The following is a 27609-nucleotide window of genomic DNA, read 5'->3' as shown; positions in this document are numbered from 1 at the left end:
TGGCCACTGACTTGGCCCAGACCCTGCCTGACTGCTGTGTCTATTTACAGTAGAATGGTAGATCCTGCTACAATAAATAATGTTGGTGCTCCTGTTTCGAGGGGAATAAAGCTGGTGTTGCTAAAGTAGTGAGACTCAGCCTCATCTTTGGGGTGGAAGACAATGACTCACATGTCACAATATATACTGTATATATAAATATATATATATATATATATATATATATATATATATATATATATAGTCACAAAAATGAGACATAATCACATAAAGGTTTGGGGCAGCCACCCGTATAATTTGTTCTCCTGGCTGCAAAGTTGCTTTCTTTTGAAATATAGCATGTCTCGGAAGTGACGTCAACAGAGCCAGGTGAAATCTCCCGTGGATGGTCTACAGGATAGGGGGAAAAAGAGTCAGTGCACTCTGCCACATCCCAGCATGCCTCGGAACTGCCTTCACTCAAGCCCTTTAGCTGCCTTCCATGCGTACGTGTGTGACAATATATATATATATATATATATATATATATATATATATATATATATATATATATATATATATATATATATATGAGGGAGTGCAGTGGAGTGTGTACACCTGATGAGCCCAGAATGAGGGCAAAACACGTGTCATGTACTCTTTGCATTTATTTGACAGTAAACTATTTCAACCATATATATATATATATATATATATATATATATATATACAATATATATATATATATTATTTTATTATTATAAATGTACATCCAATTTTTCAACCCACTGAATAATAAGTGAAGAAATCCTCAATTTAGTCTGATATATTCTAGAAATTCAAGACAATTTAGGTTACAGCAACCAGTGGGCCACTTTACTATTATTATTATTATTATGATTATTATTATTATTATGATTATTATTATTATTATTTTGGAATGTAATGTTATAATAAAAAAGGACACTCAGACGAGTGTTGTTGTGTAAAGTCCATTATTGATCCACCACACGCTGCTCAGATCAACGATGGCAAATAAAATGCAGCGCATCTCTTCTGCATGTAGTCCTAGTCAGTGCTGTTGTCGCCAATTACTCCCCCTGTACGTGCTCTCTAGGTCTACAATGATATTATAAAGTCCATTTTCCTCTTCCACATAATGTCCAGGTCACTGTTGGCCTTTACAGTCTCTCCCACATAAGAATAAGAATAATAATAATTATTATTATTATTATAATAATAATAGTAAAGTCGCCAACAGGTTGCTACAACCTACATTTTTTTGAATATCTAGAATATAACAGGCTGAATCGAGGATCTCTTCACTTCACTCCTTTTAGGTTTCCACGTCACACTTTAACAGGTTTGTTCTTCAGAGTGCATTCCTGCTGTATTCACATGAAGAATGGAAGGCAGAACACAAATTGAGAAATCTTGACTCATTCCCTCATCTTCACGAGTCCTGTGGATTTTTTTAATCACAGCCCTTTAGATATTGGCATATGTATCTCCTGTCCATCCCCGGCAAAGCCGAAAGTAAATGGCAATGCTTCAGTGTGGGTCTGTGTGGCCTGAGCATCAGAACAAGATGGCTCAGTGTCCTAATAGCAGTTTGGTGAATGAGATTTATGAGCGTGACAAGGCATTTGGCATTGAAGCATGGCTTGCAGCGGGATACTAATGGTGCCATGTGACACATTATGCCTTGATTAGCCGGGAGCAGATCTAATGGTTTCCCAGGAAACTGAGGGTGCCAAGTCATCAGGGCCAACCAAGGTTTGGATGTTTTGATAAGGAGGCACCACCTTCAATTAAGTGTAGGTCTGTAATTTACACACAGAGTGTGATTAAACTTACTCCGTCCTTTTCGCAGTCGATTCACAAAGTTGAGCAGTTAATTCCTCTTCTCATATTAGAACCTTTCAAGACAGATTAGACATTCAGTCTGTGAATCATTCTTTAATTCACTGTATAAAGCACCTTTAATTTTTGGACATTATCAAAAGAAACCTCAAAAAACAGTAAAATAGATTGCCTGTTTATAAATTTAGAGTACAATTTTAAAAAATGAAGATTTCATTATTTGGAATCCATGTGGAAGAGACTGTAAAGGCCAACAGTGACCTGGACATTATGTGGAAGAGGAACATGGACTTTATAATATCAATGTAGACCTAGACAGCACATACAGGGGCAGTAACAGACGACAACAGCACTGACTAGGACTACATGCAGAAGAGATGCGCTGCACTTTATTTGCCATCGTTGATCTGAGCAGCGTGTGGTGGATCAATAATGGACTTTACACAACAACACTAGTCTGAGCATCCTTTGGAAAAAGCCACTGAATTTAACAGAATTACAATGACATGTGAGCGAGGAACATGGATTTTATTAGCCTCTGTTGATATGGAAAGCATGTGGAGGAGAAGTACTGGACTTTATACAATAACAGCGATCTGGACATCCGGGGGGAAAATGGCCACTTAACTTTACAGAATAACCGTGACTTGGCAATTATGTGGTAGAGATACAAGGAGTTTAAATGCCATCATTGATCTGAACAGCACATGGAGGAGGAGTAATGGACTTTACACAACATTAGTGACCTGGAATATATGGAGAAGAGGTGCACTGGATTGTATATAACATCATTGACCTAAACAACATGTGAACAAGGGCCACTGAACTGAACAGAATAGCAGTGAGTTGAACATTATGTTGAAAAGGAACATGGACTTAACAGTATATGCCGTTGTTGACCTGGAAAGAATATTGAGGAGGAGTTATGGACTTTACACAACAACTTTGGACCTGAACCTCCTGTGGAAACAGGCTACTTAATTTTGCAGAATAACAGGATCACAGCAATTATTGTGACAGAAGAACATGGACTTTATATGCCATCATTGACCTGGACAGCATGTGGATGAGAAGTAATGGACTTTGCACAACAGCTCTGGCCAGGACTATATGTAGAAGAGGTGCACTGTACCTTATGTACCATCATTGACCTGTGACAGTGAGGGTCGGCTCCACACTTCCTCTTCAAATGTGGGAGCCTCTTGAACCCGACACTATCGATAGTCACACACTGGATTGTACATACCATCTTTGATATTTAAATCCTGTGAAAGAGGGCCACTGAACTTTGCAGAAGAGCAGCAAGTTGAACATTATCTTGAAAAGTAATATGGATTGTATACGCCATTGCTGACCTGGAAAGAATGTGGAAGAGGAGTCATGGACTTTACAAAACAATATTGACCTGAACATCCTTTGGAATTTGGCAGAATAACAGTGACATGGCAAATATGTGGCAGAGGAACATGGACTTTATATGACATCATTGTCACGTGGAAGAGGTGAACAGTACCTTATATACCATCGTCTATCTTGACAACATGTTGAGGAGATGTAATGGACTTTACACGACAACAGTCATCATTTTTATATGTAGAAGAGCTGCACTGTACTGCACATACCATCATGGACCTAGACAGCATGTATAGAAGGAGTAAAGGACTTTACACGACAACAGTGACTTAAATTTCCTGTGAAAGAGGGTCACTGGACCTTGCAGAGTAACAGTTAGTTGAACATTGTGTTTAAACGGAACATGGAGTTAAGAGTATATGCCATTGTCGACCTGGAAAGAATGTGGAGGAGGAGTAATGGACTTTACACAACAGTAGTGACCTGGACTATACAGAGAAGTGGTGCACTGGACTGTACATACAATCATTGACCTGAACAACATGTGAACAAGGGCCATTGAACTGAACAGAATAACAGTGAGTTGAACATTATGTTGAAAAGGAACATGGAGTTAAGAGTAGTAATGGACTCTACACAACAACAGTGACTTAAATATCCTGTGAAAGAGGGCTTCTGAACTTTGCAGAAGAGCAGTGAGTTGAACATTATCTTGAAAAATAACATGGATTTTATACTTTATTTTATACTCTGACTTGGAAACAATGTGTAGGAGTAGTCATGGACTTTACACAACAATATTGACCTGAACACCCTATGGAATTTTGTAGAATAACAATGACTTGGCAATTTTATGGGACAGGAACATAGACTTTATATGACATCATTGAACTGGATAGCATGTGGAGGAGTAATGGACTTTACACAACAGCACTGGCCAGGACTATACGTGGAAGAGGTGAACAGTACCTTATATACCATCATCTACCTTGACAACATGTGGAGGAGGAGTAATGGACTTTACACGACAACAGTCACCAGGATTATATGTAGAAGAGCTGCACTGTACTGCACATACCATCATGGACCTGGACAACATGTGGAAGAGGAGTAATGGACTCTACACAACAACAGTGACTTAAATATCCTGTGAAAGAGAGCCACTCATCTTTACAGAGTAACAGTGAGTTGAACATTTTGTTGAAAAGGAACACGGAGTTAAGAGTAATTGACATTGTTGACCTGGAAAGAATGTGGAGGAGGAGTCATGGACTTTACACAATAGCACTGACCTCAACATCCTATAAAAAAGGCCAGTTAACTCTGCAGAATAACAGTTCCATGGCAGTTATGTGGGAGAGGAATATCTCCTTTACATGCCATCATTGACCTGGACATCATGTGGAGGAGGAGTAATGGACTCTACACAAAACATTGGCCAGGACTATATGTAGAAGAGGTGCACAGTACCTTATATACCATCATCGACCTGGACAGCATGTGGAAGAGGATTAATGGACTTTGTACAACAGCAGTGATGTGAACATCTTGGGAAAGAAGACCACTGAACTTTACAGAAGAACAAGTTGGACATTATTTGTAAGCGGGTCATGGACTTTATACCCCAGTGTTGACCTGAAAAATGTGAGGAAAGAAGATAATTGGGCTGTTCACATGATGAGTTCCAATGACCGGAACTATATGCTAAAGAAGACTCCTGGGCTGTATATCTCATCATTGACCTGGAAAGCATTTGAAAGAGGTGTAATGGACTTTAGTCAGCAACAGCGACCTGGACATCCTGCAGAAGAAGTCTGAAAAACTTTACAGAATAATAGTAACTTAAAGATTCTGGTGAAGAGGAACACTGATCTTTGTACCCCAGCATTGACCTGGGCAGCATTTGGAAGGTGAGTGATGAACTTTACACACAAAACAGTGACCAGGAATATAGGTAGAAGATGAACACTGAACATTTTACCCCAGCATTGACCCGGACAACATGTGTAAGGTTGATAATGGACTTTACACATCAGCAGTGACCAGGACTGCAAAAGAAAGAAGAGTACATCACTTATCTAGTGATAAGTAACATTGACAACATGTAGAAGAGGAATACTAAGCTTTATATGCCAACAGTGACCTGGTCATCATGTGGAAGAAGAGTTGTAGACTTTACACACTAACAGTAACCTTGACTGCAGAGTGAAGAATAGCAATGGACTTTATATGCCAAAAGTAAGAGGATCTGAACTTTACCCTCCGACACTGACCATTGACCAATGCAAGAGAAGGACTGGACTTACTATGACATCTAAGATCCACATAGAAGATGGTGCAGACTTGTGTTTCTTTTCTTCCTCCCTATTCTAGCTCTATTTTCATTCACTCATTTATTGTCATTAAAACCTGTTACTGCTCATGAGCACTCTTTACCTTTCTTAACCTCTCCTGAAATCATGTTATTAAAACAAAGCCAGACTGCAAGGATTCAAGTTTCATTACGAACAGAAATTTTAAAAATGTCCCTTTAATGACTTCAGACTAAATGTTCTAAACAGTGACATTATGCCCAGTGATAAGTACCCACTGAATTAAACATCTTCTCCTTCCTCTCGACATGTCTCTGGGTAAATTCTTTAAAAATACTACAACCATGTCTTCCCCAAGACTTTAGCAATAAACCATCTAGTCAGGTGCTATAAGCATTAAGTCTAACCAGTGGTAAATGTCTATAAACGCTTTGATGAAGACTAAATATCTTTCTGTCTGGTACCCCATGATTCCAGGCGCCATAATGCAGGAAATTTCTGCAGGTAATGAAATGCTCTGTCACTCTTTTTAATTAAACTTCAGTATCTTAAAGAGTTCTCTCAGAAGTAGAAGATTAGTCACATGATTTATAATCTTTAAATTTAAAAAATACCACAATGCTAACAGTTTGCACATGGTTCATAAAGTTTAAAGATTGAAATAGTATGTCTACAGTACATTCCGATGAGAGATGTGCTTCTGCTTCCATGTGAGTCCCACATTCCTGTTCTTGTTATCATATTGCAAACGTTTAAAAAATGTGTCATTTCCAAGCCTTAGAAACCAACACCAGAGTGCTCGTCTGCATTAACTGTGGAAATCTGTGGCTCTGTGGCTGCACTGGTATCTGGAAGGTTGCTGGTTCAAATCTCACTACTGCCAGAAGGGATCCTAGTCCGTTGGGCCTTTGAGCAACGGCCTTAACCTGAAAATTGCTCCAAGAGAGTTGCGTAATGGATTTTACCAACCAAAGGTCATATACCAAGACAATTACCCCTCGGGGATCAAAATCTGTGAGACAACTGTGATCTTCAGCTCCAAATCCTCAACACTTTACAATAAAATTCCTACATGTCTTTTTTTCTGGTTCAAGACTCATGCTGTCTGAATAGATCTATTTTATCATGAGGGTAGCACATAAAATGGCCAAAGGGTTGTGAAGCCTCCACAAATATGCCAAGCAGCAGACCAGAATCTGAATAGTGCATCCAGAAAAGGTTCACTCCTAGGCAGCCCAGGTTTCTCCTCTACTGGCTGGCTTTGACTTACACTGAGCCAAATGGAGCTTTGGCTTCAAAAGTGCAATGAATATAAGCGATGCTGGAAAATATTCAAAATTCTCCACAAGGGAGAGGAATACCATTAACTCCTAGTTAGGTCTCATCTAAGGTTCCTCCCCGGCTGAGGGTCAAAATGTTATTTTCATGTCTGTTTTGTTTATTTTTGATTCCTTTGTCTATGCTTACATCATTGATTATGGAGTTTCTTAATGTTTAGACATCTTTATCTTCATACATTGAGTTCTGTGGGTAGTTCCCCAAGAGGTGGGGTCAACTGCCCATCACCACAAGTGACTGCCTTCAGTCCTGTAAAGGCGGAGGGCAGCCCATAGTCCCTGGCGGTTCATTTGAATGTGCTTGGGAGTGGTGAGGCTCTATGCTTCTAGTGCATTTTCCTTATCTGTGTGTTTTGGCTTTTCTTTGGAATCATGATTTGGACTTGTTTGCTTTTGCTTGCCTTTTGCCTTTTCAGGTAATTTTATTTTGTCCTTTGTGCGCCACGGAGTGTGCTTTTTGTTTGGAGCATTTTTGTAAGAATAAATCTTTAATTTTATGAAGATCCTCTATTTGCCTTTTAAAGTTGGTAGCAACACACAGTCCCTTGCGGTTCATTTGATTGTCCTCGGGAGTGGTGAGCTTCTTGGGTTTGTGATTTTTGGGCCTTATTGTGAATTTACTGAATTTTTAATCTTGGTGCTCTGTGTTGTGACTCTTCTTTAGATTTGTGATTTGGACTTGTTTGTCTTGGATTTGCCCTTTCAGACAATTCTTTTTTTTGCCTTTTGTTCTCCACGGATTGTACTTTTTGTAAGAATACATCTTTTATTCTATGAAGATTCTGTATTGTCCCTTATTACTTGCCTGGGTTTGATGGTATCTCCACCCCAGTGGGCATTTTTGGGATTGTTCAGGACTTGACACTCTCAAGTTCATAACACCCCTGTCACGTAAATAAAAGAGAAACCAAAGGAATATTTAAAAAAAGAATTGTTAAAAAAAGAAAGAGAAAATTAGCAAAATGCTCACAACAGCATAACAAAGAAGAGGCAAAAGGAATTGCCAACAAGCCAAATTTGAAAGCAAACAAGTCTGAAAACAAAGTCTTTAATCAAAATCAGAGGCAAAAGTTGTGAATAAAATCTAAAGAAATAAAGCAACACTCAACACTCCACCAAAGCACATTCAATGAACCACAAGGGACTTGCTTTCCCAGCTTGCTTTTAAAGGCTAGGGGAGGTTCTTTAGTAGTGAGGTAATGAAGGCCCCAACTCTTGGGGTGTCCACCCATGAAATACAAGAAATATTGGATAACAAGATTACCCACATAGAAACTAAATCAGTCAGTCAGTCATTTTCTAACCTGCTTAGTCCTGAACGCAGTCATGGCAGTCTATCCCAGCTAGCATAGAAAGGAATGCAGAAACAAACCCGGGACAGTGTGTCAGTCCATCGCAGGGCAAACACCCTCACACATGGGCCAATTTAGTATCGCCAACCCACCTAACCTGCGTGTCTTTGGTCTGTGGGAGGAAACCCGCGCAGACATGGGAAGAACATGCAGACTCCATACAGGGAGGACCCGAAATGTGAACCCTGGTCTCTTAACTGCGAAGAAGCTGTGCAACCACCGTGCTACTTATTGGAAGCTGAATAATGAATGAATAAATCTGACACAGAATACATTATGAGACATTAAATAAATAACAATATTAACATAAATTATAGTAATTGCATAATTCAAAATGAACAAAAAAAGACATAAAAAAAGAATTTAAACCTAAGGCTACTCTATCGTTCAGATCAAGTCTCACTTTCCTCTTAATGGTGAAAGTGCATGGATAGACTAAACTGTAAAAAGGAGGATTTGATCAAATCTTGTTTAAAACTAAAAATCAAACTGATTTTGAAATAAAGTCATTTACACCTCTGGTTCACCATTCCTACTGTTTCGACCCTCCATGTTTTCTGCCTTTGCTGTTTCCTTTTCCTGCAAGAGGAAGACTGACTTATTATTACTTCTGTGTGCCTGCTGGATTCTCTCTCTTTCTCTTTCTCTCTCTGACGCTCCTTTTTTTTTTCTCGTTCTGTTCTCTAACACCTCTCCCACCTAAAGAGAAGACTAATTCACATTATTACAAAGACAGCATTCTTTTTTTCTGCTCAGCGTGTGAGGCACTCTTCTACGACAGCAGGATATTTAGGTTTTCTCCCAAAAAAAAAAAAATGGCATTGAAACTTTCTGTCTACTTCACAGTGTAAAATAGAATCTGGCAAGGCGCCTGGAAGTTAATTTTCTAAGAAAATGTGGGGATGAGAATATTTAATTAAAGAATGAGACAGAGAATTATGAAGGATCACTCAAGCACTCAAAGATTAACCTTCCAATAAAAGATAAAAGTGCTGAGGCCAAACTGCCTGTCCTAACCTCAATTTACCATTCTGTCCTAATAAACTTATGTCTCTAAAGAAACACTATACTGTATACTATATAAACACTATAGTATACAATAAAGAAACACTATATATATATACACACACACACACACACATTATATATATACACTAGGGGGCAAGCCCCCCTGATGCCTTTGGCACCCAACCTCCCCAGCACCTTCAGCTAACTAAATCACCTAAATACAAACATTGGTGTTATGAATAGATAATTTTTTTAAATAGTTTGTTCCTGTGAAAGAAAGTTCACTCGATCAAAAATAAAAACCACGATTTTCATGATATTAAAAACCATGACTTTCTTGATATTTTAATTTATAATTTAAAAACGGAATAAGAATCTGAAAATCTAACAACATTGCATTAAAGTTTGATAAATTCTGAAAAGAATGATACCAAACATATATATGTAGGTTTTAAAATAAGACCAATTTACAGCGTGACAAAAAAGTGACATAAAAACGTCACATAAAATCGTTGCACAAAATCATTGCACTTTTAGGCTTAGGATTTTATATATAGAGAGTAGATATACACACACACACACATATACAGTACTTATACATATATATATATAATCACAAGCGTATGCTTAGGAGGCAGCTAAAAGGACCAAAAAAAGGTAATTCCATGCCAGGCCAGGGGGTGGCGGGGTACATTAATCCTTTCTGGATTATCCCTGCATGATCAAACAAGGGAAATTCTGCCTGATTCTGGACACGCAGATGCCACTTCCAGTTCCGGCCATGAAGACATCATTTCCTGTCAGATACCTTAAAATCCAGACCAGTTCCTGTTTTCTGTCAGTTAATGTCGAACTCAGTATTGTTCACAACTTTGCCGCTTATTTTGCCTTTTGCACCAAGTATACTGGTGGCTGCCCCAAACCTTCATATATATATATATATATATATATATATATATATATATATATATATATATATATATATATATATATATATATATATATATATATATAGTAACGTGTGAGTCCCTGTCTTGCACCCCAAAACATGAGGCTGAGTCACAGTACTTTAGCAAAACCAACTGTATTCCGCTTGAAACAGGAACAGCATGGTTATTTATTGTAGTGAGATCTACCACTTTCCTATACAAAGCCACAGCAGTCAGGCAGGGTCATGGCCAAATAATACTGTTACCTGCAATTTTAATGTTCCTTGCATCACCATCGACAGCAGGGACTTATAGTGCGAATGCAATTGGCTCGGATTTACTTTAGCTGCGAGCCGCTTCAGTGCTGAGAGCCTGCAGTTGCCTCAGCAATTGATAGGCTGTCTTCCACAGATGCGATGTTCATGCTTCGAGATGCTCTTCAGCATGTTGTCCCATTGGGGGGAGTCCCAAAAGAGCTTAGAAACCCATCCATCCATTTTCCAACCTGCTGAATCCGAACACAGGGGTCTGCTGGAGCCAATCCCAGCCAACACAGGGCACAAGGCAGGAACCAATCCCGGGCAGTGTGCCAACCCACCGCAGGACACACACAAACACACCAAGCACATACTAGGGCCAAGTTAGAATCACCAATCCAGCTAACCTGCATGTCTTTGGACTGTGGGAGGAAACCGGAGCACCCGGAGGAAACCCACGCAGACACAGGGAGAACATGCAAACTCCACGCAGGGTGGACCCCAGAAGCGAACCCGGGTCTCCTAACTGCGAGGCAGCAGCGCTACCATTGCGCCACCGTACCGCCCACTTAGAAACCTTGCAATATATATACACTTTTTCTACACAGTCCACCCATTTCAGGGCACCATAACATTGTGGACACAGCAATGGCAGGTCTATTAAAGCTGTTGTCATAATTAGGACTTTGTCGCATATGCCTGGCATGCAATGCAATGACTGCTTGAAGTCTGCAATTCACAGACATCACCAGGTGCTGAGGAGCTTCTCTGGTGATGCTCTGCCAAGCCTCTAATGCAGCCATCTTCAGCTTCTGCTTGTTTAGGGGTCTTGTTCTGTTAAGTTTTCTCATCTGCATATGGAAGTCCTGCTCAATTGGATTTAAATCGAGTGACTGGCTTGGCCATTCAAGAATTTTCCATTTTTCAGCTTTGACAAACCCCTGTGTTGCCTCAGCAATATGTTTGCTTGAGAGGATGAAGTGCCGTCCAAAGAGTTTAGAAGCATTTACTGGAACTCAATCAGATCAGAAATTTCTCTACACCTCAGAATTCATTGTGCCACTGCCATCAGCATTTCCATCATCAATGAAGAGAAGTGTGCCAGGACCTGTGGCAGCCATTCATGCCCAAGCCATAACACCTCCAGCACCATGTTTAACAGACAAAGTGTTTGCTTTGGATCTTGGGCAGTTCCTTTTCTTCTTCACACTTTGCTCTTGCCATCACTCTGATCAGGTTCATCTTTGTCTCTTCTGTCCACAAGACCTTTTCCCAGAATTCTGCAGGCTCTTTGAAGTCCTTTTTACAAACTGTAAACTTTTTCCTATCAGCCCCTTTGTGATTACTGAGCCCACTAGTATGTTCTTTGTTCTTAATGATATTCCAGACAGTTGGTTTAGGTCATCCTAAGGTTGGGACTACGGTGGGAATACAAGATGATGAATGGCAGGACGTGTTCATCCTGCAGTCTGTTATAAATGATGCCTTTCAGCATTTGCTTCTGCACATTCATGCTATGTCTGCCATTAAACATGTATGGAAGGCGGACATCAACACCATTATTCTCCATTAGCATGAACGTGGTAACACTTTAGGTACTGCAAAAATGTGTCTTGTACTCATATACTCTTATAGATTAACAAAGGCTTCTTTTCATCTTATTTATACTTGTAAACTATCAGTAAATAGGCTATTCATCTCTTGGCAGAGCCTTTGATACACTAGTAAAATCACTTATGAATATGAAGGATTCCTTGGACTTATAGGGCAGTGTCCAATATCAAAAAAGAAATATGTCTCAGGAGCAAGTCACAGGGGACTACACAGAGGCCGCTAACAGAGTCCAATAGAACCGAAAATTCCAACATAATAGAGACCTTAAAATTGTCCTCCTCTAACACCCTGCGAGCCACATACCTAAGCCAGACCGATAGCCATTGTTTGCACAGGTGGGAAGTGACACTCCCGAGCCAGGTGTCCCATTTGATTACAGCGAAAGCAGCTGCACTTAGTCCGCACTATGGTGTTCACCTTCTGGCATCTTCTACTCCTGGCGCTGGCAGCCATGAAGGTCTATGCTGGCTGGATCGACATCAGGGTCAAGCCTGGATAGCCCCATTGTTTCCAGGTGGCTTGTGCACCCTCGAGTCTGTGGGTCAGATCCAACAGTAAATGGACGTCGTTCTGTAGCATTTCATCACAAAGGCTCAGGTCCTGGATCTGTCCTCGTACAGGGCGATCCGGATTGATATGCCACAGCCAAAACTGCTGCTCCTTGACCACCGGACTAACAGCTGTGTGGAGGAGGATCATTTGTTTCAGGTAGCCATAATCATCGAGCCTTTAAGGAGAGAGATTCCGTATGGCTTGAAGTGTTCCGCCGGATAAAAATGGGGCTAAAATCGCTGTCATGGCTCTCCTGTCCCATCACATCAATGTTGCCATACGTTCAAAGAAGAATAGGAAACACTCAGGGTTGTCTGAGGGAGCCATCTTCAGCAGCACATCTCGTAGACGTGCCAAGGCAGTGGCGGCTGCTGGAGCCTCATCTTGCTCTGGGTTTTACTGTATTTCTTGAAGATCCATCGGTGCAAATACCCCACTTCTGGTACCATGTGACGTATGAGTCCTTGTCTTGCACCCCAAAACATGAGACTGAGTCTCAGTGCTTTAGAAAAAACAACTTTATTCAGCTTGAAACAGAAATAGTACGGTTATTTATTGTAGCGGGATCTACCACTCTCCTATACACAGACACATCGGTCAGGCAGACTCATGGCCAGGTTAATGGCCAAATAATACTGTTCCCTGCATCACCTATCGACGACAGGTGTCTCATAACGTGACCGCAATCTTTTCAGATTTGTTTTCACGGCGAGCTGTCACAGTGCTGGGAGGCCACGGTTGGTCCAGCAAACGATATGCTATTTTCCACAGACACGGTGATCGTGCTTCCAGACGGTCCTTGGCGTGTCATTCCGTTGGAGCGAGTCCCAAAAGAGTTTAGAAACCTTCCATTCACTTAAAGCACTTTAGGCCAGTTATCTTACTAGTCTTCGCTTAATCCTCATAACTGCAGTTCTATGCACTGCGCTTCCCGCCGAGTGTTCACACACATAGAGCTCGGCCTAGCGACTGTTTGATTTTTTTCGCAGTCAGACTGCTTGGACTGAGTCCATGGGTAAGTCACACTATACGACTGAAAATCACAGGTGGGCACCATGACTGCCCCTGTAATTCAAGTCTGCAACTGAAATCACTGGAAAAGTCAGGTAATGTGACACAAGGGTTCTAAGCCACAGAAGGGTGGTCAGCCCTGACACCAATGCAGCTTTAGAAGTAAGCAAACTACCATCTTCTTTAAGAGACTCTCAAGTCTTTGGCATCATACTAAAACACAAAAGTATTTTAAGGTGGTGTGACGGGTCACCTTCTTTTCACTTTTTCAAAATGAGCTGCCAGTTTCCCTTCTAATTTCAGGTTAGTAGGTGTGATGTACAGATAAACATAAGCAGACACTGGTGATGCATTTTAAAGGAAGTTGTGAACGCAATCCAGTTACATTATATGCAGTGTGAGGGATGAACCGGCGTCTCAGCTGGTGTGGACTCCGCTCCCTTACCTGGCCAGGAAGCCATGATAACAGAAGATCAGGGAGGGAATGACATGCCATGCCATGCCAGGACTTGGATGTGGAGGGACGTTATAGCGGGGTTGGCGTCCTAACAGACCCTGATCATGGACTTGGGAACCAGGAAGGATAGCACAGTACCTCACTGCCTACTATGGGTGGCAGCCCCATTATGAATGCCTGACGACTTGTGGTCCCATGGGCCTGCCTTGTCATGCTTTGTGGAGGTCACCAGGGGGAGTTATTAGATAATGACGCTACAAGGACCACTGTAGTCCAGCCTGACATGGAAGTGCTTCCTGGAAGCAATTGATTAAGCACAGGAAGGACTCCTGAGTCCCAAGTAGCCAGCTCATGGAGTCGGAGTAGGGAGGAAGAAGGCAACACTTGCCTGGAGGAGTAAAAGAGGGATTAGAAAAGGAAGAATTGTATTGTGGTGATTGGGGAAAGAAGTCCTACGGAGATTTACTTGTATTATAAAATTACCTTCAGTTGTGTCTGGAGTTTATGGACTCAGTGATGCCCGCTACAGGCCACAATAGATACAATCAATACATGAAATGCATGTTAATGGGGTCTTTGAGAAAGTTAACAGTCACTGTGAGGAGTATGTGACGCGTTTTGAATATTGAAGAAGTTTAAAAAGGTCCAGCAGCCGAATCCTGAGTTTGACACACCTGCTCTAGACGTTCAAAATCCAAAACATCACCCAGCATCCCCTGGAAAATCTACAGTACAACAATTTGGCAAAGACATCCATCATTATTATAATGCATTGTCCTAAAACATTTCATGTAGCAGGCTTTATCTTTATTATTTCTACCATCCACATCCATTTTAAAAACAAAAGTAAAAAAATACAGCCCACCATAACAGCCCAAAAACCAACTGTGAAAAGAGCTTTAAGTTTTTCCTCTGGCATGTTCTCAATCACAGACTTACAGCAATGGGGCAATTCACCTGTAGCTTTTACACAAGTTGAACTCAAGGGCTGGGATTAAACTCTCAGTCTTCAGTTCAGAAATGGTAAAGAACCTCTGGCATCATGTCCCCTGAAAAGAAAAAAGAAAAAGTTGACAGATAAATTAAATGATTTTGTAAAGCACTAAAGCACCATAAACTGTAGTGCAAACTTAAGAATTCACTAATGTATGTTGAGAAGTTCCTCCAGCAGCTCTGAGGTTGTTGAATGCTTGGAGCTGTTAATCATTGGTGTTAGTGGCATGCAGCATCACAAAACACGAGGTGCATCAGTGTGTGGGTGTCAGAGGGCCCGCTGATAACCGAACACCAGAGGTGGGTCTGCGAGGGAGTGTGGTGTGCCATTTGCATGTGTGTGTGACTGACCTCCTGGTAACTGGGTAAATGTGTGTGTAGGCCTGAATCAGCTGTGTCTAATGGGAGATGTGAAGGGTGCACTGCGAGTGTGTCTGGAGGTGAGACTGGACTGTCATTAACTGGGAGAAGCAGTAAAAGTCTACTGGTAGTTTGGTGAGCGTTGGGGTGGGGAGTACAGCATATGTTACCTTCAGTCTGGGCGCGTTAGTATGTAGGTAGAGGAGGCGGTATGTGTGTATTTAAGCTGCCTCACCTCTCAGGTTGGTGCAAAGTTGACTGTAGTGAAAATTAAATTAGACATTTTTTTTGGTATTAAATCCATGTAATTTACTGCTCCATAAGGGTCCTGTCACAGTAACCCATTTATCATAATCACTGCACTATTTAATTAGGAGACCTTCTTCACCACTTCCAAAGGCTAATTCTTTTCATTTTTGCTTTTTTTTTAAATAAAGAAATAATAGCAGCACATTATGTGAAATGAGGCCTGTATACCTGTGGGTTTGCTTTTAAGTTGTTTTGCAGTTTGGTTTTAAGCATATATGACGTGACCCCTCAAGGGTGAACATGTGTGAAATAAGACATTTAAAACAAGTAGTATGTGCGTGTATATGTCAGATAGTTAATTACATCTGCAGCATAACAATATTTATCTATCTGAAAACAGCATGCCACATAATACTATCATCTATCTATCTATCTATCTATCTATCTATCTATCTATCTATCTATCTATCTATCTATCTATCTATCTATCTATCTATCTATCCTGAATGTTCACTCAAAAATAATGATGGAATTTGCTAATTATAAATTGAAATTGATGGATACCGATGGATGTGTTTAAAAATTTGTGGGGAGTAAAAGGGGTGTTGTACTCAGTTGGTAAACAAGAGCTGAGTAAGTATGAGATGTTGTTAAAAAATTTTGAACATAGAACAATAGTAGGAGATATTCAATAGAATTTTATTTTTTTCTTTACTTTTTGGGTGGTGTGATCATTTTAGGGTAAAAGGAGGTGTGTATTATTGGAACAATTTTGTAAAATGTGTCATTCATTATTATTATTATTTATTTATTTTTTAAATTGGTTGTTTTAAAAATCTTTTTTAATTATGAATTGTTGGGTAATAGGAAATGAGTGCAGGTGTCACATTTGATTTATAAAACCGATACAATGGTGTTTATTTTTATAAGTGTTAATTTATTTTATACAATAGATTGGACCAGTGTTTATTGTACATGTTGGGATCTATCTATCTATCTATCTATCTATCTATCTATCTATCTATCTATCTATCTATCTATCTATCTATCTATCTATCTATCTATCATAGAGTGCCTTTCATATCTACAGTATCTATCTGTGAGTTGATTAGAGACATATTGTACAATTTGTAAGTTCACAGTTGAGATAAACTTTGCTGGGTGTATCTCATAACCCTTGGGCTGTACATTTCTAGAGCTTTGATATGGAGTACAATCTTTTCCTTCTGATTGCCACTTTCTTATAAGACTGTCACTTTACTCGAGGGGTTTTCTAACTAGCTGTGGTAAGTGGAGGGGTGGTGGGATGAGGCAGTCTTTTGTACTTTATTCATTTGTCACTACTCTGTCGTCATATTTCCTTGACTGTCCTTTCCTGCTCACGTGGTTCGAACGAGTCAGCATGATGGTGATTTTGCTCAACTGTGTCACCCTGGGGATGTACCAGCCGTGTGAGAACATTGACTGCTCTTCCGAACGCTGCCAGATCCTGCAGGTAAGATGGAGCGTCTGGTTACGTGTTGGTTGCACTGCAGTCCTGTCTGATGTCTTTTTTGCCTGCCTTTTAATTAAATTACTTTTCTGTTAGGCCTTATTCCTTTTTAAGCTGTAATAGTTTGTTGTAGCTAACCTGTGCACATATGAACATTTACTTTCATCAGGATTATTTGTCTGTTTACAGCTAAATTCTTGTTTAGTTAATTAGCTATTCTACTCACTGTCTAATACAAAGTTTATATTTCAAAATTTTGTCTAAGCTAATTGCTCTTGTGATATAAAAATAAGAGGAAGATAATGAGAGTTGAATTTCAAGCCATGGAAAGCCATTTAATTTGAATAGCAACACACAAGACGGTGAAAAGGGGGATGCAGACCACAAAATACACAAAAAAGGCCACACCAGAGCCTCATTAGGTTGCACAAAAATAGGTCTCACCCCTGGCAGCCAGAACTCAAACTCATGAAGCAGGCTTCTTTACTACGATGTGAGTCCCTTTTTTATTAATTTACTTGAGTTTCTCCCGAGGAGTAAAAATGTTCTTGGTATTGTTCCTGTGTTTATTATATCGACGGAATCTAATTCTCTCATTTTTTTCTGAATTAGAACCTCTGTTTAGAAGTCTTGTTTTATTTCAAGTTCCTTTCAACAACGTTTTGTTTCGTCTATAGGTGTTGCCTTTAGGTGGGCTTTGTTTCTCCTCTTTTAATAGAATTGTATCTCAGGGTGCATTGGGATGGTGCAGCAACCAATCAGTCATTTCTGATACAGGACTAACTACCCTGTTCTAATCTATCTGAGATTTGGGTGGTTGTCTACATTATATCTACGGTTTTCATGGCTATGAGTTTTGGACTTGTCTTCTTATTTTTAATCATCGGTTTTGCCTTCTGAATTTGACCTTTGCTTTGTTTCTCGACTATGATAGTCCAACTCTTTAATTATTTTACTTCCACAGGCCCAAAATGGGGAACTTATTTTTAAAGTGCACAATTACTTTTAAATGTCCCAGATACACAAAAATGTCCTTCAAGGGAGAGGAAACTGTTAAATAAAAAAGCCATTGAACAATCTTTATAAATAAAGGATTTATCCACAAAGATCAAAAAGCAGAACAAAAATTGAAAAGAAATATTCCAATTTAATTACCAAAGGCAAAAAAAAGAGGTTGAAAAGAGAACAAAACAGGCACAGCAGCCAATTATTCCAAGGATTAGGCAGAGAGAGCCAACATTTGGCTTGTTGACGAGAATTCTGCTTCCTTCAGCAGCTGATTCACAATGAACGATGACCTCCAGTGGTGGCATTTCAGTCATAGCACAGGACATGAAGGCGTGAAGTTTAGCTGCGGAGTGGAGGTGACATCAAGTGTTTTCAGACTTGTCCTTGTCATGTAATGCCACACTGATGTCAAAGGACTACTGTGAAACATAAAACCAGGAGATGGTTAAATGAAGCAAAAAATTAAAGTTGGACAGCAAACTGCTGTAGGTCAAAGCCAAAAAAAGACAAAGAAGAAGGCAACTGAAACACGAGAAGTAGCAGAAGTCGAAGTTATAAATGAGATCTGACAGTAGGGCCTAACATGGAACTGAAACTAACTAATGTAGAATTCAAATGTAAGGAGTGTTTCGACTGAGTGATAGTGTGCAATGTGATCGCCACTGTTTTATATTGTCACAGTCAGTGATATAATTAATGCAGCAAGTGGTGTGCCGTGATGTACCCTACTGCATCGGGTAAATAAAGAAACAGAACAACATTTATTTCTATAGCACGTTTTCATACAACAATGCCGCTTTACAAGATGGCAAAAAGAAAGTTACAAGAAAAGAAAAATAACTAAGATTAGGCAATAATATTAAATAATAAGTATCAACAAAACAAAGTATGGTCAGATGGTTGTGAGGACAAAAAAAACAACTTCAGTTAGGCTGGAGAAAAAAAAAATCTGCAGGGGTTCCAAGGCCAAGAGTCCACCCAGTCCCAACTGAGCATTCTATGAAATGAAAATAAAACTTTTTCAAATTGCATTAAAAAATTAAATTACCCCATGAAGTGGAAAACACTAAAATAACCTGAAAACCATGTATAAAGTGTGTTAAGTGCTACACTTCCAAACTAGGGTCGATGATGGTTTAGACTGTATATTATTCTTTTTCTCCCCCCATGTCCACCTAAAAAATAAGACTGTAAGGCACTTCTCAGATTCAAAGTAAATATATAACACATATCTTTAATATCTTCCTTAATAATTAAACTCTTAACAAATCTATGAAAACAATGAATAAATATACACTTACTGAGCAAATCATTTGGACCACTATACTAATAATGGGTAGGACATCCTTTTGTTCATAAAACGTCCTCATTTCTTCATGGCATGGATTCCACAAGATGTTGAAAAACATTCCTTTGAGATTCATCAGACCAGGCTGTGTTTTTATTGTCTTCAACTGTTCACCTTTGGTGAGCCTGTGCTCACTTCAGCCTCAGCTTTCTATTCTAGGCTGACAGGAGTGGAACCTGACGTGGCCTTCTGCTGGTTTAACATGATGTCCGTGTGATGATGATGCCAGTGTATCAGCTCAAACCAGACTGGCCATTCTCCTCTGACCTCTCTCATTGACAAGAAGTTTCCTTCTGCAGAACTGCCTCTCACTAAATACTTTGTTTTTTGCACTATTCTGAGACATATTGTATAATTTGTAAGTTTACAGTTGAGCCAAAGTGTGGCATGAAAATCCCAGGAGATCAGCCATTACAGGGATACTCCATCCAGCCCACCCAGTCCCATACAGTATAGAAAAATGCACTACAACAGTTACTTAGTTAGTGTTACATTGCAGCCAGGGTTTGTTCCCTGACTTATGTGTATTTTCCTTTTTACTGCTGTTATTCTTTTAATTATTATTTTCAATGCATTTTTATCATTATGTATATTCTGTTAATATTGTTATATTTATTTATTATTTAGTATTTATATATTGTGTATGTATTCTATTTTATTATATTCTTTGTGTTTTGTGGATGGAACCATAGGGGGCAGGGCCACCCTGACGTTGAGGCTGAAGGACCAACCTTAACCTTTACAGTTCAGGCTGTGGACTTGGTTCAGTGGTTCGTTGGGTGTTGTTGAGTGCAGATACCTGCTGCAAGTATTGTTTGGACTTTTTTGGCTAACTGGATTATGGCTTGAATCTGACAGTTTGCTTTGGGTTGCCTTTTTAATACTCTTGTATTTTCTTTACTTTCTTTAACATTTTTTGTCCTTCCTGTTGTTTATACAAATAAGTTCCTTAACTCTTTTAGGGCAAAAGGAGAGGTTGACAGTGGTAATCAACTGTAAATGGTCACAAAACCTGCTATTATATTTTATTTAGACTCTCTTTGCTAGAAGGAAAGTTAGCTTCACTGGTTTGACTGAGATTTCCTGCGCTTGTATGAGTAGTGAGGAGCAGACAACGGCAAAAATGGCATCGACATCTGGCGAGAGATTGAGGCAAATGCGTAAAGCAAAATACTCTGTGGACGCCGTTTTGCAGATTATCACTGAGTTGGACTCTCACCTGTCGGACTCCGATTTTGATACAAGTGATCAAAAATGGATGTGAGGTACCAGCATCAGCCAATCGGTCCTCAGCTGATCGTGGTGCTGAACAGGTTCATGTAGCTGACGCCCCCATGGCAACATTCGCCTGAGGGTTCCGCCACTTACAATGACGAGAAGTACAAACCAGATTGTAATGCACTGCGACCATGACTACCTCTCCGCATCCCACTCTGCAAAGACAGCCTGGCAACCAGCCTGCTACGCATTCCTGGTGATCTGGCGGCCACAGCACACAGCAACAGATGCTTCATGTTGATTTCTGTGTGAAACCATTGCTTTGTGTTTTTTGGAAAAAATATTCACCCCTCAAAGGTTTAAAGATTCTATATTGGACTTGTCTCTCAAGCCAGAGATTTAATGGTTTTCTCCCTTGAGGTGCATTTTGGATATATTTTGGGCGTTTAAAATAGTTTGAGCTTGATAAGTCAGTTCCCCATTTCGGGCCTGTGCATGTCAAAGCCAACCTGTAGAGTTTGGGGTCAAGGTACTTGTAGTGTTGTAGTGGGGTCGACCAAAGTCCTGGCTAGGTTTGTGGGTCTTTTGGAGCCCTCACGCCCTTTTAGTTCCATGTAAATGGAAGTTTGGTGATTGTCACAGGGTAAGCCCACGAGCAGAGCTGCTGATGCCACAACTATTATCGCTAGGCCTCAGATGCCACCCCTGTTGTAGTTTGGGACCACAGCAGTTACAAGAGAGGAGGCACAGACACACTAAGTTGAAGTAAAAAATTTTTAAAAATGTTTTATTCCCAGAAGAGAAATGTGGGTCATTAATAAGTGAGTTGAATATATACTTCCAAAATATAATTGAAAATAGAAAAAATGAAAATTGCAGTATCCAGTTTAAAAGGTTGAAGTCACCCCTTTGTGTAAAAAAAGAAGAAGAAGAAGAATACAGGAACAAAAAATCATATTCAATGAAATATCATAAATGGAATACATATGTCTCTCCGTTAAATAAAGCTAGAGAAAAAAATAAAAGGGCTTAGGAAACAAAAGGAAATTCTTTTTTTATAACAGCCAAAAAAAAGGCCCATCTTCATTCAAGTTTCCAAAAAAAAAATCATCCCATTACTTCTACTTCTTTGATTTAATGGCAGATCGTGCCTAAATTGAAGGTGCCTTTGAAGGAGTGTGAAGCTGAACAGGCAGAATCAGATTCTTCTACTTAACCCCATGCTAATTAAAAACTTGATTAATGCTATACACTATTTTACGTTTCCCTCCTTTGCTTCTGGAATATCCTCAGTATCAACACCTTCTGGTCTCCCGTCCATCTCCCATCCTCTCCCGCGCTGCAGAATATTTGCTGGCATCCATTATCACATGGTCTACTGCTTCTGGGACCGTACACTCTTTGCACACACCACACACACATTTTTCAAAGGAGAATTTAAGTCATTGTGACCAAACCTGAGCTGTGCCATCCACATGTCTTTCTTTCCTGGGTCTTCCTGTAGAGTGTTGAGTCTGACTACTCAGACTATATTAACTTTTATGTCAACACCCTCAAAGACAGTGGGCTGCTTTCTAAACAACAAGCTCTGGATTACTAAATAGCTAAAAGGTCTCCTGAATGAGAAAAAGAGAAGAGCATTCAGATTTGGTGACAAAGAGGCTTTGATGGACGCACGGCATGTGCTACAGAAAAGGCAGAGTGGTGGAAAGGAGGCTTAAAAAGCTAAAATAGAAAAGCAAACTGACTCAGAATAACATGGAGGATGTCTGGAAAGGACTCGGTATAATTCCTGGACTCAAGCAATCCAAGGCTCATTTAATAGAAGGAGATTTGGAGAAAGCTAACACCTGAACCAGTTTTTTAATAGACATTCCCTCCCACTGCCCCACACCATCCATACTACATCAACAACTCCTACCTGGTCAACTGAAATGGCAAGTGATGAGTCCACCTCAGACCAACAGCACGGACTATACACACAGTTGCTAAAGACCAAGTAAGGTGACAACTAAGGAAGCTACACACAAGAAAAGCAGCGGGACCAAATGGAGTCAGTAACTGACCAACTTTGTGGTGTCCTCTGTCACTTGTTCAGTTTGTCCCTAAGGCTTCCCAAAGTGCCCCTGCTGTGGAAAACATCCTGCATTGTTCCTGCTTCTAAGACGTCAGGCACCTCTTCACCTATTGACTACAGACCAGTGGCACTTCCATCTTCCATCTTGAAGACTTTTGTGAAACTGGCCCTGGTCTAGATGAATCATCTTGTGGTAGACCACCTGGATCCACTGCAGTTTGTCTATTAGACACAAATTAGAGTGGAGGATGCAATTATCTCTCTGATCCACAAGGCTTATTCTCACCTGGACAAAGCTGGCAGCACTGTGAGAATTATGTTTTTTGATTTCTTCAGGGCCTTCAGTATCATCCAGACATCCCTGTTAAGAGGTAAACAGATGGGTGAACCTGTGGTGTCCTGGACAATGAACTATCTGTCAAGAAGACCACAGTTTGTGAGACCCGAGGACTGTGCCTCTGATGTGGATATGAGCAACACTGGAGCACCACAAGAAACAGGCCTGTCACCTTTAATCTTCACTCTACACCTCAGACTATAAATATAACAGCAGGTCCTGTCACTTGCAGAAACTCTCAGATGATTCTGCACTTATGGGGTGTATGATAAAGGGGATGAGACAGAGGAGAGGGGTCAGGGGGAGAACTTTGTTTTTTAGTGCAAAAAAAATTATCTGCAACGTAACATCAGCAAAACCAAGGAGCTGCTTATTGACTTCCGCCACACCAGAGAACCTCTATGTTCGGTCACTATGTAGAGTTGGTCCATTCCTATGAGTACTTGGGGGGGGGGGGGGTCCACAATGACAAATAGGACGGGTCTCAGAACTACAGTATATATATAGGATAGGAACTATATAACAAAGGGCAGAGCAGGCTCTTTTTTGTTAGGGGACTGAACTCATTTAATGTGGGAAGTGACATCCTTTACATCTTCTATAACTCTGTGTTGGCCAGTGTGACTTTCTATGCTGTGTTGTGCCGGGCTGGTAACATCACTTCAAGAGAGCCCAGTGAATCAACAAACTAATTAAATGGGCAGGGTTAGTCATGGAATGCACTCTGGACACCCTGAAAATCATAGCAAAGGAGAGAATTAAAACAAAACTGAGTGCCATTATGAACAATGTTGCACGTCCTCTCTCACACAGCAACACTGAGGACTTTCAGCGAACATATCATTCAGCAGAAGTGTGTCAAGAAAAGCTGTGAGGGCTCCTTTATACCAACGGTAATATGTTTGCATAATGTCTCACTGCGACATGTACAGTTGTGAATGCTAGGTGGCACTGTTGCCCCATTAAACCCAACAGACAGATGCTCAGGTCACAGGGTAAAAGCACTAAGAAGATCTTTAATTCTTTTTTCTTCTATAAATAGTGCCTCCAAGCTCCACAGCCACACTAAACAAGCAAGCAATTCACAGTTCTCAATAATAAATACATCCTCTCTAGAGCATATCTCCACCTCTCCAGGGTCTCCTCAACCTGCTCCCTACTATCGCTACAGATCACAATGTCATCAACAAACATCATAGTCCACAGGGACTCCTGTCCAATGTTGGTTGTCAACCTGTCCATCACCATTGCAAATAAGAAAGAGGTCAGAGCCGATCCCTGATGTAATCCCACCTCCAACTTTAATGCATCCGTCGCTCCTACCGCAGACCTCACCACTGTCACACTTCCCTCGTACATATCCTGTACAACTCTTACGTACTTCTGTGCCACTCCCGATTTCCTCATAAAATACCACAGCTCCTCTCGAGGCAACCTGTCATATGCTTTCTCCAGGTCCATAAAGACGCAATGCAACTCCTTCTGGCCTTCTCTAAACTTCTCCATCAACATCCTCAGAGCAAGCATTGTATCTGTGGTGCTCTTTCTTGGCATGAAACCATATTGCTGCTCATTAATCATCACCTCATTTCTTAACTGAGCTTCCACTACTCTTTCCCATAACTTCATGCTGTGGCTCATCAATTCTATTCCCCTGTAGTTACTACAGTCCTGCACATCCCCCTTATTCTTAAATATCGGTACCAGTCCACTTCTTCTCCACTCCTCAGGAATCCTCTCACTTTCCAAGATTCCATTAAACAATCTGGTTAAAAACTCCACTGCCATCTCTCCTAAACCCCTCCATGCTTCCATAGGTATGTCATCTGGACCAACGGCCTTTCCATTTTTCATCCTCTTGATAGCTGTCCTTACTTCTTCCTTGCTAATCCATTGCACTTCCTGATTCACTATCTCCACATCATCCAACCTCTTCTCTCTCTCGTTCTCTTCATTCACCAGCCTCTCAAAGTACTTTTTCCATCTGCTCAACACACTCTCCTCGCTTGTGAGTATGTTTCCATCTTTATCCTTTATCACCCTAACCTGCTGCACATCTTTCCCAGCTTGGTCCCTTTGTCTAGCCAATCAGTACAGGTCCTTTCTCCCTCCTTAGTGTCCAACCTCTCATACAACTCATCGTACGCCTTTTCTTTAGCCTTCGCCACCTCTTTCTTCACCTTGCGCCTTATCTCCTTGTACTCGTCTACTTTCTGCATCTCTCTGACTACCCCACTTCTTCTTTGCCATCCTCTTCCTCTGTATACTGTCCTGTATTTCCTGATTCCACCACCAGGTTTCCTTTTCTTCCTTCCTCTTTCCAGATGTCACGCCAAGTACACTTCTTGCTGTCACCCTTACTACATCTGCTGTAGTTTCCCAGCTGTCTGGTAACTCCTCACTACCACCCAGTGCCTGACTCACCTCCTCCCTAAACTCAACCTTGCAGTCTTCCTTTTTCAACTTCCACCATTTGATCATTGGCTCTGCCCTCTCTTCCTCTTCTTGATCTCCAAATTCATCCTACAGGCCACCATCCTATGCTGCTTAACTACACTTTCCCCTGCCACCACTTTGCAGTCTTCAATCTCCTTCAGATCAACTCTTCTGCATAGGATGTAATCTACCTGTGTGCATCTTCCTCCACTCTTGTACGTAGCCCTATGTTCCTCCCTCTTCTTAAAATATGTATTCACCAAAGCCATGTTCATCCTTTTGGCAAAATCCACTATCCTCTGACGTTCTTCATTCCTCTCCTTGACACCATACCTACCCATCGCCTCCTCGTCTCCACTGTTCCCTCACCAACATGCCCATTGAAATCTGCTCCAATCACCACTTTCTGTCCCTTGAGTACACTGTTCATCACTTCATCCAACTCACTCCAAAAATCTTCTTTCTCACCCATTGCACACCCAACTTGCGGTGCATATGCACTAACAACATTCATCATCACACCTCCAATTTCCAGCTTCATAATCATTACTCTGTCTGACACTCTTTTCACCTTCAAAACACTCTTGACATACTGTTCCTTTAGAATAACTCCTACCCCATTTCTCCTCCCATCCACACCATGATAGAACAATTTGAATCCACCTCTGATCCACCTGGCCTTACTCCCCTTCCATTTAGTCTTTTGCACACACAATATATCAGCCTTCCTTCTCTCCATCATATCTGCTAACTCTCTCCCCTTAACAGTCATACTGCCAACATTCAAAGTTCCTACCCTCAGTTCCACTCTCTTTACTTTCGTCCTCTCCTCCTGCCTCCAGACACGTCTCCCCCCTCTTCTTCTCCTTCTTCGGCCAACATTAGCCCAATTTCTGCCAGCACCCTGTTGGCGAACAGTACTGGTGGCAGTCGTTGTTAACCCGGGGCTCGACCTATCCGGTATGGAAATTTGTATTGTTGTCCGCACATTGATTTGGCAAAATTTTATACCGGATGCCCTTCCTGATGTAACCCTCCCCATTTATGACCGGCGCGAAGAAACACACTGGTTTGTGCATCCCCTGTGGCTGGGTTATTGGAACAGACCTAACTAAAAGCCCTATTTAAACCCATCGCCCAGGCTGAACAAGCCGTGACTCCAAGATGGTGGATTCCTCCTCTGCTAGGCCTCTTTGGCAGCCTCTACCATAAAATGTAAGTATTTCACTTATTAACTAAAGCTGACATTGAAAGCAAAGTTGAATACAACGTTTAACATATGAACATAAAAACTGTGAATATTTTAAAAAGAAATCTAAGACTACAGTAACTACAGAGGGTTGCGTTCCTTGTCACAGTAATGGGGTTGAAGATTTGCAATTAAGTTCAGATTCTGATTCAGTGATGTTCAAAACGTGGTGAGAAGTTGATGATGTGCATATTTGTGTGTGTGTGTCAATAAAAGCCTGTGTATAACGATAACTTCAGAGAAACGTTGCCTATATTTTTAAACAAGGTGCATGGTGTTTGTCTTGTTATAGGCATACGGCCAGGGCTGGTGCCACCATTAAGGCAAATTAGGCATTTGCCTAGGGTGCAGATCATAAAGGGCGGACCCAGCCACATGGGTTAGCTACTGAACAGTTGGTCTATTACACAAGATAACCTAGCAGCGGCACCTATCATTTTTATTTTCTCGTATGCGAAGTATAGGGAAAGTATTGTAATCATCCAAAAATTCAGTTTTGAGATTTTGTTGAATCTTGACATTTTAGACATCCCTGAGACCGATTTACTTTCTCGTAGAGAAAGTATTGTAATTTTCCAAAAAATTGATGTTGAGATTTTGATGAATCTCAACGTTTTGGACCTCACCGACTTTCTCGTATACAAAGTACTGGGAAAGTATTGTAATCGTCCAAAAAATCGATTTCGAGATTTTCACAAATCTCGATATTTTAGACCTTCCAAATACCATTTTCGGAATTCTGTCTGTGTGTGTGTGTATGTAAACATGGTAAATTAAGTACGCTTTCACTTAGGTCAACCAAATTTTGCATACAGGTA

General features: G+C 40.7%; 1 protein-coding gene across 2 annotated transcripts in view; it reads left to right on the top strand.

The window, feature by feature from the left end:
• The window catches only part of cacna1ia (calcium voltage-gated channel subunit alpha1 Ia), an 856996-nt gene that overhangs the window by 348116 nt on the left and 481271 nt on the right, over nt 1-27609 (top strand). For both annotated transcript variants that reach the window (XM_051935123.1, XM_051935122.1), the window contains exon 3: nt 17010-17121. In XM_051935123.1, the coding sequence (XP_051791083.1) occupies nt 17010-17121 (112 nt within the window). The remainder of the gene's footprint in view (nt 1-17009; nt 17122-27609) is intronic.

The sequence above is a fragment of the Erpetoichthys calabaricus genome, chromosome 12 (assembly GCF_900747795.2).
Source record: "Erpetoichthys calabaricus chromosome 12, fErpCal1.3, whole genome shotgun sequence".
Lineage (NCBI taxonomy): Eukaryota > Metazoa > Chordata > Cladistia > Polypteriformes > Polypteridae > Erpetoichthys > Erpetoichthys calabaricus.
This window is presented reverse-complemented; position numbering and strand designations above follow the sequence as displayed.